The following is a 10927-nucleotide window of genomic DNA, read 5'->3' as shown; positions in this document are numbered from 1 at the left end:
TAGTTCCTGCAAATACAGTCTGTCCAAAAATCTAATTAAATCTACTCTGTTTCTGTTCCTGAATTACATTTACCAACAGAAACCTATGAGGAAAAAACAAACAAAACAAACAAAAAACTACTGAGTGAGAGAAACAAATCTACTCCCACAACATGATTTTAAGATTAAATTTCACCACTTAAATTTAATCTTCGGTTGGGATTTCTTCACTGAAAAGAAAGAGAAGAGAAAAGATAAATCAAGCACAAAAATGACTTCATAATAAAACAGTTGCAAAATTTCAAGAAATCCTAAAATGCAATTGCATTATGGGTTTATCTATCCAAAAATGTTCTTACTGGCTCCTCTGTCTTCCTCCATTGTGCTTAGAAGCCAGGTTTGATATTTTTCTTCTTCAGATCCTTTAACATGTCAAAATGAAGGACATTAATTCACAGAAAATCAATAATTGTTTGCTGTTACATTAAAAGTGATGATTTTTGTTAAATATGCTTGTATCAACAGAATAGAAAATAATACTTTATCATTACATAATAAATGTATTGACCTATTTTGCCCAGGTTTCGCCAGGTCCTCGCCCTGAGAGAGAGCGGCTTCATTTGGTGCGGAAACAAAATCTCTTGCGCGTTGTCTGTCCCAGATTCTGAGGTGTCCATTTCCACCTGTCTGTGTCGTCGCGATTTGGAAGCCTGTGATGAAATGATCACACAATGCTAGAAATGAAAAAGAGCACACTGTCTAATCAGTTAAAAGGAACATAAAATGGTTGAAAACCATAAGCAGTCCATGCATTTAAAAGAAAGAAAGAAAGAAAGAAAGAAATCAGATCAGTGATCTAGTGATCCAGATCAGTGGATACTACACAGGCTTTTGAATGATGCAGTGGATGTTGCTCTCTTCTGGATTTTGTTTGTTCGTTTATTTTTTTAAACCAATGCCAGCTTCTATGCCGATTTTCATGGTGAGAGGTCTAAGGAACTCTTCACGGGGTTAAGACCAGTACAGTGTAATAAAACATGTTTCAAGGATAATGGATTCTGGCAGAAGGTACATGTTGAGGAGTCTTCTCCTAATATTAAAAACTTGTGTTATCCTGGAGTGAGCTATTCCACGGCGGGTGTAGACGATCTGGTCCCAGCGATTTGAAAACTGAGAAACGTTTCTTTTGCCAACAATAGGGCTGATTTCATGGAGTTTGTTCATGGTGCATTGGTCCCACTCAGTTTGCCATTTATTGTTAAAGTAGGAGTTTATGGGTTTTCGGACAGTGGGAGGTATTGGACACTTTTTGATAATGCTTCTTTAGCAGCAGTGTCTGCTTCTTCATTTCCCAAGATTCCACAGTGTCCTGGTACCCAGCAGAAGTAAATATGAAAATGTTGGGCCTGCAGATCCAGCAATTTGCAAAGAATCTTTCCATTCGTTGGGTGATCACGTTTTAGGGAGGACATTGCTTGAAGACACGATTTTGAGTGTAATTATCAGAAAATTTCTCTGTTGCTTAGTCTTGATGAAGTCCAGTGCTAAGACGAAAGCATTTTCCTTTGCTGTAAAAATCGAGCTCTGGTTGGGGATGGATATTCCTTTTTATTGGTGGTTGATCATGAATGCAGATGATGCCTGGTTTTCAGATTTTGATCCATCTGTGTATATATAGGGGTATGTGATGGATATATTTCTGTAATGTAGGAGTTGGTGGAAGTCATTTGGGTGGGTTTCAGATTTTTGTTTCTTGTTAGGTCTAAAATCATTTTTGGTTTTTTAAAGTCCCAAGTAGCTGGCAAAATGCATATAAACAGTTTTGGTCTTTGAAAATTTAAAACTGACCAGGACTGCATTCTGTTAATTTCAGCTGGATTCTCTGTTGTTATTCATGTATTTGCCTCTGTAGGAAATGCCAATGTCATCCACAAAAACTGCGGTGGATATCCGGCCCGAAGGCTTTTGTGACGCCGTTGTTTTTGATACTAAAAAGTGTAACATAAAATCCGTCCTTGTGGTACTCCTAGCTCTTGTTCATGTTGGTCAGATAGGGTACTACCAACTCTGACTTTAAAGTGTCTGTCTGATAAAAAAAATAAATAATAAAAAAAATTGCAATAAAAATGGCCAAGTGTCCTCTAAAACCAAGATATAAATCCTTTAAAATACCAAACTTCCAAGTGGTGTCATAAGCTTTCTCCAAATCAAAAAAGACGGCCACTGCATGTTCTTTTCTGATGAAAGCCTCTCATATGTAGCTTTCAAGGCGGATTAGGTGATCTACAGTATTTCTTCCTTTTCTGAAGCCAAATTGAACTTTGAGATGTTGCGATTCCAGGATCCATACTAGACGTTTGTTAACTATTCTCTCCATGGTTTTGCATAACCAAATTGTCAGGGCTATTGGGCAGTAGTTATTGGGGTCATTATGATCTTTAACTGCTTTTGGGATGGGAATGATTGTTGCTTCTTTCCAAGAGAGTGGACTATTCCTCAATATCCAAATAGAGTTAAAAAGGTTAACAGTAAAGACAGGATAATGTGAGGCAAATTTAAAACAATAAAAAAATAAAATAACTGGTAGTGGATATCATCTGGTCCTACTGCCATATCATGTGCTCAGTTTATGGCTCGTGTCAAGTCTTCCACTGTGAACAGTTGATTGTTAGGTTCCTTATTATTAGTTGAAAAATTGAGACCTTTCTTTTCGTCCTGCGTTAGAAAAACTTGGAAGGTTTTAAGGCAATTTCCAATGGAGGAGTTAGTTTCAAAAGTTTCTGCTAGCATATTTGCAATCTCTTGTTTCGAAGTTGGAAGAGTTTGATGCCAAATATATTTGATGTGCTGAATTTGAGCTCCATCGTTCCTGCCCTTCATCCTGCAAATCAGATTCCAGACCTTTTTTGTTGAAGTACTTGATGTCCAACTTTTCCTCTTAGCTTCATTTAGTATTCTTCGAGCTTGTGCCCTACTTATTTAAACCTTAAGATTTTCACTTGTTGGCCTTCTGAAGAATAATCTTTCAGCCTTCTTCCGTTCTTTTATAGCTGTCTTGCATTTATCATCAAAACATGGCATCTGTGCATTTGAAAAATGATACCAGTTAACCTTTTAAAACTTTTTTAATCTTAGTATTTTTAGAGCTTCTTCTCTTCCTTTTAGATTCAATATTAACGGAAAGTGGTCGCTAACACAAAGGTCACGCAATACTTTCCATGAAAGGTCTAAAAATAATTGGAGGTTCACAAATTGTTAGGTCAACTGCCGAGTATGTTCCGCGCCCTGGGTGTAGGTATGTGCTGGATCAATCATTTAGAAGACATAAGGTGTGATTGGCTAGGAATTCTTCTATAGTCTTTCCTTTGGTGTCACAATGGGTATTTCCCCATAGAGTGTTGTGACTATTAAAAGTCTCCCATGAGTATATATGGAGAAGGAAGTTGGGCTACTAGGCCATCCAGGTCCTTGTGGGTAAATGTAAGATTCAGTGGGATGTATATGGAACATACTGTAACGGTTCTCTGCAGGGTTAAAACACACTGCTGTTACCTGTAAAATTACTGTTCACATTGATGCGACTATGAATCACATCGTTTCTGAATAAAATGGCTGTCACACCGAATGTTTATTAGTAGGACCAAAAGTATTTAAAATTGTAAACCTTTTAAAAGAGAAGGTAAAATCTGGTGGAAGTTTGGTCTCCTAGAGACAAAAACCCAGGGGGATGAGAACTGAAACCAAGTGTTGCAACTCTGCAAAACTTGCCCAGAGTCCAAGACAGTTCCATTGGATAAAAATATTTTCCATTCTCACGTAGGAAAAACAGGAATATTTCCCCTTATTTTTTCCTTTTGGGGACGAACTTCTACTCCGACTATCCCTTTCTTTCATTTCAACATCTTTGGTTTGTTTTGTCTTTTGCATGCGAACAACTTGATCTTGTATTTCTATTTGAAGTTTGGTTTTCTGTTGAGCTCTGATTAGACTGAGAATTGATTGCGATAGATTCCTGTATTCCTTTGGGTTCCTGTATACTTGGGAGAGATTTATTGCTGTTAACCTTTTAAGGTTTATCTGCACATCCAGGTGAAGTCTGTTTGGCATTTCATGTACTTCACAGATTTCCTCACAACAGAGGCATATGTTTTATTCAGTGTAGAAGGAGGGACGGCATCTACCATTCTCCTTGCCTTGGGGTAACTGATCTTTGTGCATCTGATTCTCGGTATTTCCTTAATCCATGTAGGACATTCTTTTGATGGAGCCGAACGATCTCCTGTACAGTTACAGCATCTGGGTGGTTTTTGGCGGCGCTCCATGTTGTGGTTTTCTTCACCACACTTGCAGCAGATGTTTTTATTTTTGCAACTACGTGATCCATGTCCATATTTTTGACATGTAAAACATCGCAGTGGGTTGGGCACAAATAAATCCACTGTGACACTCAAATATCCGATTTGGATTCTTTCTGGGGGAAAGAAATTGGCTTATTAAAAGCGAGGACCCATGTACCATATTTGATAACTTGATTGTCTTTTGATTATTATCCCCTTTACTACTCCTTGGGGTTTGCGCTCAAAGGTAATTTCATCTTCATCATCCAATTCTTTAGAGCGCATCACTCCTTTGCTGTAGTTTAATGTTGGATGAGGCGATGTCTTTAGTGATTGGCATATCTGGTGATACTGCTTTGAGGATTGTAAACCTTGTCCACTCTTCGGCACGAGTAGACATTTATTCTCTAAGATGTAGTCTGTATCCAAGAAACCGCTTTTTGGAAGTGTGTTTTGAAACCATATTTTACGTTTTTTGTTTCATCATCCTTATTCCCCACCCACCCTGGAGCCCAAAAAGACAGGGATGCACAGCGGTGGGGAATTCCAGAAGATTATGCATCAGGGCTATAAGAACGATATACTCAAGCAAGTAAAGCAGATTTTAACCCGCTCGAGCCCCTCAATTGAACCTTAGCCAATGCTTACTGGGGATTCTGGGAAGTTAGCAGTTGTTAAGCTATCACAGAACTCTCGGAGCATGTCTTGACCAGCCGATTGATTGGAGTGAGCCATTCTAACCTCCCAGCTAGGTGAAGTATGAGCCAAAGTAGAGTGTTGAAACAGTGGCAGCCACAGCAAACCATATATCTCAGGCACCAGGATCTCGTCCTCCACCGAGACGGGTCGAAACTTACTTGCCGTAAGCGACAAGTCACTCCCTTTTATTGCTCATTTCGAACCGTATTGGGTATCAGTATCACTGTGGATCCTTACAGAGAGATGAAGGATGGTATTAGCACATCTAGACAGAAAAGGCATGTGCAAAAAGGTATCATCAAGAAAATTGCAACCCTCTTAAGGGGGGCTCAAGGGTTATTCTCTCTTGCTCAAGGAGGAGACCCTAGCACTACGGCGGGAAGGAGCGTGCCATTGTTCCTTTCACGAGCTGCCACCAAGAAGATGGGGCTCGTGCCGTACCCGAGCTCTCTTCTGGAAAAGAGAAATATGGAGTTACGGAATATGTTGCTATGCAAATCCTATCTAGTCACCTCAGTAAGAAAAATTCACTCAACTGAAAACATGGCTACGTTAGAGGTGCCACACACTACTTATGATAAATTGGTAAATAGAAGACAAACCTTTGCTAGATGCCCATAAGACTTTGACTTTATTGTAGCTAGTTGATCTGCCCTCTTGGAGCACTGGGGGGGAATGACAAAAGACAAAAAGAATCTGATTCACTCTGATTTGAGTCTAAAGTTCCTTTACTCGATGGGAGTATTAATAGCCCCAAATACAGATTGTTGTTGGCCAACATGGCTGGACCCACCTCTAACGGCGGAGTGCTTTCCGTTGCTTTTGTGCCAGAATTTGTACGCTTCAGTTCCTGCATGCAAGATGCAAAGATGTTGCAAACACTTAACATAGCCAAATAAACGGCAACATGTAGCAGTCACAAGCAATGCAAGTGCGTGTGTGGATAATGGATATGGATAACGGATAGTCTCAAGTCTCCACACTCACCTTCTTATTTTCCTTCCACTGCTGAAACTTAAGTGCGCATTCCTTAAGCTGCGCAGTCAGGTTGACTGGTGTCACACTGACCGAGGCGGACACGTGAAGAGCCTGCTTAATCCGCTCATAATGAGCCTGCACATTTGTAATTTCCTGGAAGAACACACGTATTAACATGCATGTGAATCTATTGCGAGTGTCATAAGCAACATCTTAATACTCTCTTTAAAAACGGGGTCTTAAAGGGTTAATGCAGGGGTTTTCAAAGCAGGGGCTGCCAGGGGGCCCCTCAAAAATTTGGTGCGAAAAATAAATTCTCACTCTCACAACCACAATCAATTCCTAATGTAATGTAAAGATGTAAGATGTAATTATTAATAAAAAAATAAATAAAAATGGGGGGGGGGGGGTATATTCAGAAGTCTGCATTTTTAACGTGTTTAAGACATCTCGCAAAAGGGGGGCCTCGGTCAAATGTTAATGCCATTTGAGGGGCCTTGCCCTGGAAAAGTTTGGGAACCCCTGGGTTAATGGATACCATCATATACTTCCAACCATTTTTGAAAGGGAAATCCTCTGTTGTGGGGGGGAACCTTTTTCTGAGAGTCTATTTTGTAGTGTTGCATATTTCTAAAGCAGATTTAATGTATTTCTAAGTTCTTTTGGTGTCCCCGTTTCCATTCAGACAGATTTCCTTCACAAGGATTGCACTTGAAGCAAATCTCTTCACTCACCTCCAGTGTACCTGCATTAACCAGGTCGGTCACTCTGTCTGGCAGGTCCTGGAACAACTCATTGACTTTCTTGTTCTTAAAACGGTGCTTTGCATCGAATGTGAGCTGGTGGTTAGAGAAAAGACATGGGGTATTGACAGCCAGTTGAGTGTGTGTTAAACTAGGAATTTGTTCCTTTATAAATCAATCTCTGCAAAAAGGGAACACTATATACTATGGGGTGAAATGGTAAGAAAATATTTGCTGGCATGATATTTATTCAAAACTGTTGAAACACAGATTACTGTTTTGGTTGCACCATGAGATTGGCTTACACCATGTTCTCAAAGAGGATGACATTTAAATGACTAAATTTGTGTCTGCTTGGTTAAGGTACGTTCACACACACAGCGAAAAACCAACCAGAGACCAGGGGCATTAGCTGAACTGTTAATTATCCAGATTAAACCCAGATTATTCTCCATCCCAAAAAAAAAAACAAACAAACAAAAAACACAAACTTTTTAAAACATAATTCTAAATAGACTGTTTGCATGCATTCTTCATCCATGCAAGGACCAATTGCTTAAAAAAAAATTGAAAATTGGACAAAAAGTTGGATTTATCATAAAACTTGACTCAGACAGACCCAGACAGAGCAGCACTTGTGCTTTCGCCGCAGACAGACGGCAGCAATGGCTGAAGAGCGCACACTGTTTCTCCTTCATCTCTTAGGACAGTGGTTTTCAAAGTGGGGGCCGGCCCCCTTGGGGGCCGCCAGGGGGGCCTCAGCAATTTGGTGTGAAAAATAAATTCTCACTCTCAGACAACCACACACACACAAAATTCCTAATGTAATATAATGTAAAGATGTAATTATTAATAAAAAAAAAAGGGGGATATATTCAGAAGTCTGTATTTTTTATGCGTTTTAAAGACATCTTGCAAAAGGGGGGCCTCGGTCAAATGTTAATGCCATTTGGGGGGCCTTGCCCTGGAAAAGTTTGGGAACCCCTGTCTTAGGATATGTACACACACACACAGGTGAATTTTAAATACAAACACTCTCCCTCCAGAATGTTTAATTTTAGCAGCAAGAAAAGTAGTTTGTTGTCAAAAGTGGAATGCTAGTTGTGCCACCTATTGATACATTTTACTATTGCAACCAGTAATATGAACACCTACTGGCGACTTCTTAGTGCAGTGACTGGGAACTTGCTGTGATATAATCTCTGTATGTGCGAATGTACCTTTAGGGAAACTACTGTAATATTTAAGGACAGTACTGTCCCTTGATGTGAACCTGATAGGGCATGGCGGTATAAAAAAAAGCCTTCTCAGAAACAAGCTTCCTGTACACATAGACAGCATCCAGGTGTTGACAGGTGACAGCATCGGAGATAAAGTTCTCTATATACATCCAGTCCTTCAGTGCAATCCGGATCTGCAATGGGAATGAAACGTGCATAAATCCACACCAACACACAAAACAGAGGGATTACAATGACCGTGTCGGTTGCAGCACCTTTTCCTTTGGCCTGACAGACTGTGTGAAGTAAAGGCCGTAGAACATGTACAGTGCCCCCACTCGGATCTGAAAGCTGTATGGGGGCAAGAAGTACTCATACACTGTGGCAAAGGCAAGACGACTGAAGGGTCTTTTCTCATGGTTTGTGGTCATTCCACTAGAGGAATGCAGGGAGGATAGAAATCATACAACATATAAAGCATACCCATATTTGTAACTTAATCATATGAAAAACTGTTAGGATTTTTTTTTAACTTTGTTAAAGCTGTGTAACCAATTGTTGCCAAGCTTGTAACCTGTAAAACATAGCAACGTAAAAACTAGATTCACTAATCTCCAATGTACACTATATATTTAAATCTGCAATGTAAAAACACTAGGGACTTCATAAGGAATAAAACATGGGCCATGCTGCTGTAAGAAAATCAATAATGGAATGGTGTTATGTTTCTATAACAGCACATGGTTTAATTCCTCATACACAGCAGCATTCTTATATGGCAATTTATTAATTATTAAAAGAACTACACGTACTTTTTAATTCGTTTATAGTTACATTTAATGTTGTAGAAAATACACAAGTTAGTTCCTATTTGCTGAGAAACAGCAGAGTGCATAATTCTTTCCTGCAATGGAAAACAGCTTAACCTCCGAGCTTTACAATGCACTAACACGGCTTCATCCTATCAGCAATTATAACTAGGTTTTTAATTCCATTTATTATTTGGCTTAGAATATGTGGCATATAATCCCTGTGAATGTGTACTAACTACAGGAAAAAATATATTCTATTATATACACACACTTTTTTTTTTTAAAGGATTAATACACTATATGGACACCTGACCAACACAGCAATATGTGGTTCTTTCCCAAACTGTTGCCACAAAACTGGAAGAACACAGCTGTCTAGGACGTCTTTGTACTGTATGCTGTAGCATTCAAATTTCCCTTCACTGGAACTAAGAGGCCCAAACATGTCCCTGCATGACAAGGCCACTGTACACAAAGCGAGCTCTATGAAGACATGATTTAACAAGGTTGGAGTGGTAGAACTCTAGTGTCCTGCACAGATCCCTGACCTCAACCCCATTAAACACCTTTGGGATGAATTAGAACGCTGACTGCACCCCAGACCTCCTCACACATCACCAGTACCAGACCTCGCTAATGCTCATGTGTCTGAATGAACACAAATCCTCACAGCCATGCAACAAAATCTACCAGAAAGCCTTCCCTGAAGAGTGGAGGTTATTATAACAGCTGGAATGATCTGATCAACAAGCACATCAGTGAGATGGTCAGGTGTCCACATGCTTTTGACAATACAGTGGATAATCTTGTGATCAGTCTTGCAGATGGCACTATTATCAGAGCTGTGCTGGTATAGAAAATTCATCAACACTTTCTGATCTATCAGTATGGAGATTTCTAAAGTGCCTTGATACAAACTTTGTTAATAAAATCATATCAATTTTTCCATTAGTAGCTTGAACTTAAGCCTCACCGTCACTAAAAAACACAGAGACAATATTTGAACACAATTCGGTCAGGCCTTACTAAAACACACTGGAGAAATCCATAACTCTCCATATGGCCACAAAATCTTCATATCGCACCGACTCGGTCTGCTGGAAGCGGCCCAGCAGGTCCTCACAGTCGCTTTTAAACGGAATCCAAAACACGTCACAGGTTCTTGTGATTGCTTACAACAACAAAACACAGCGTTAAAACAACACGCGTTAGAAAACAGTAAGAAGCACAATTATCTAACTCACCATCTGCCATCCTGAGAAAACAGACGAGTGGGAGGAGCTTCAGGGTTAATTAGGCTCACCTGATCAATCACCTTGAGAAGCTTGAGCTGGTGGGTGGAGCTTCAGGGTCAGTTAGGCTCACCTGATCAATCACCTTGAGAAGCTTGAGCTGGTGGGTGGAGCTTCACGGCTAATTAAACTAACCGGCACAGCTTGGTCACGTGATTTGTGAAAGTGCCTTGAAGACTCCCCCATGTCGGGAAACTTACTGTTTCAATGTGCAGAGACGGAGAAATGTGAAATAAACAAACATCTACTAACAGAAAGTTTAATATAGGATAAACCTAACATTTATGTTAGAGCCTGAACTGTCAGAACCCGTGCACACCTTCTGACCAATCAGATTCGAGAATTCATCCGCGCTGTGCTAAAATTATGTATGAATGGGCCAGGTTTTAAACGAATATACACTATGCAGTATGGTGTAATATTCTCACTAAGTTTTTGGACACTGGGTCATCACACCCATACTGTATGTAGTCCTTCCCCAAAATATTACCACAAAGTTGTCAGCACGGGTTATCTTTGTATGGTGTAGCTTTAAGATTTCGCTTCACTGGAACTAAGGGGCCATAAACGCATATTTTGCCAAGGCTGGTGTGGAAGAACTGAAGTGTCCTGCACAGAGCACTGACCTCAACACCAATGAACACCTTTGGGATGAATTAGAACACCACTGTGCCCCAGGCCTCATTAAAGCGCCAAAAGCACATATGGGTGTGGTGACAAGAAAGTTTTGGCCATTTAGTCCCAGTTATACTTAAACCATAGCTCTATCCATGAAATAACTTAATCTTTGCCCCTTATGTTGCTTAGAAACCAAAACTAACTTCTACCAGACTACACTGCAAAGTTTACTGCAAATAGTATGCATAA

General features: G+C 39.9%; 1 protein-coding gene across 1 annotated transcript; it reads right to left on the bottom strand.

Moving 5' to 3' along the window:
* Nucleotides 1-171: 171 nt before the first annotated feature.
* On the bottom strand, nucleotides 172-10022 carry snapc1a (small nuclear RNA activating complex, polypeptide 1a). Its single transcript, XM_053614888.1, has 10 exons — nucleotides 10013-10022; nucleotides 9795-9939; nucleotides 8232-8391; nucleotides 8010-8150; nucleotides 6728-6832; nucleotides 6003-6146; nucleotides 5809-5865; nucleotides 5618-5680; nucleotides 548-689; nucleotides 172-209 (listed from the first exon to the last, which is right to left on the bottom strand). Exons 1-10 carry the CDS (start codon nucleotides 10020-10022, stop codon nucleotides 172-174), a joined length of 1005 nt encoding a protein of 334 aa, XP_053470863.1.
* Nucleotides 10023-10927: the final 905 nt, after the last annotated feature.

Source organism: Ictalurus furcatus, chromosome 25, assembly GCF_023375685.1.
Source record: "Ictalurus furcatus strain D&B chromosome 25, Billie_1.0, whole genome shotgun sequence".
Taxonomy (NCBI): domain Eukaryota; kingdom Metazoa; phylum Chordata; class Actinopteri; order Siluriformes; family Ictaluridae; genus Ictalurus; species Ictalurus furcatus.
The sequence above is the reverse complement of the archived record's forward strand: the minus strand, read 5'-3'. Positions and strand labels throughout refer to the sequence as shown.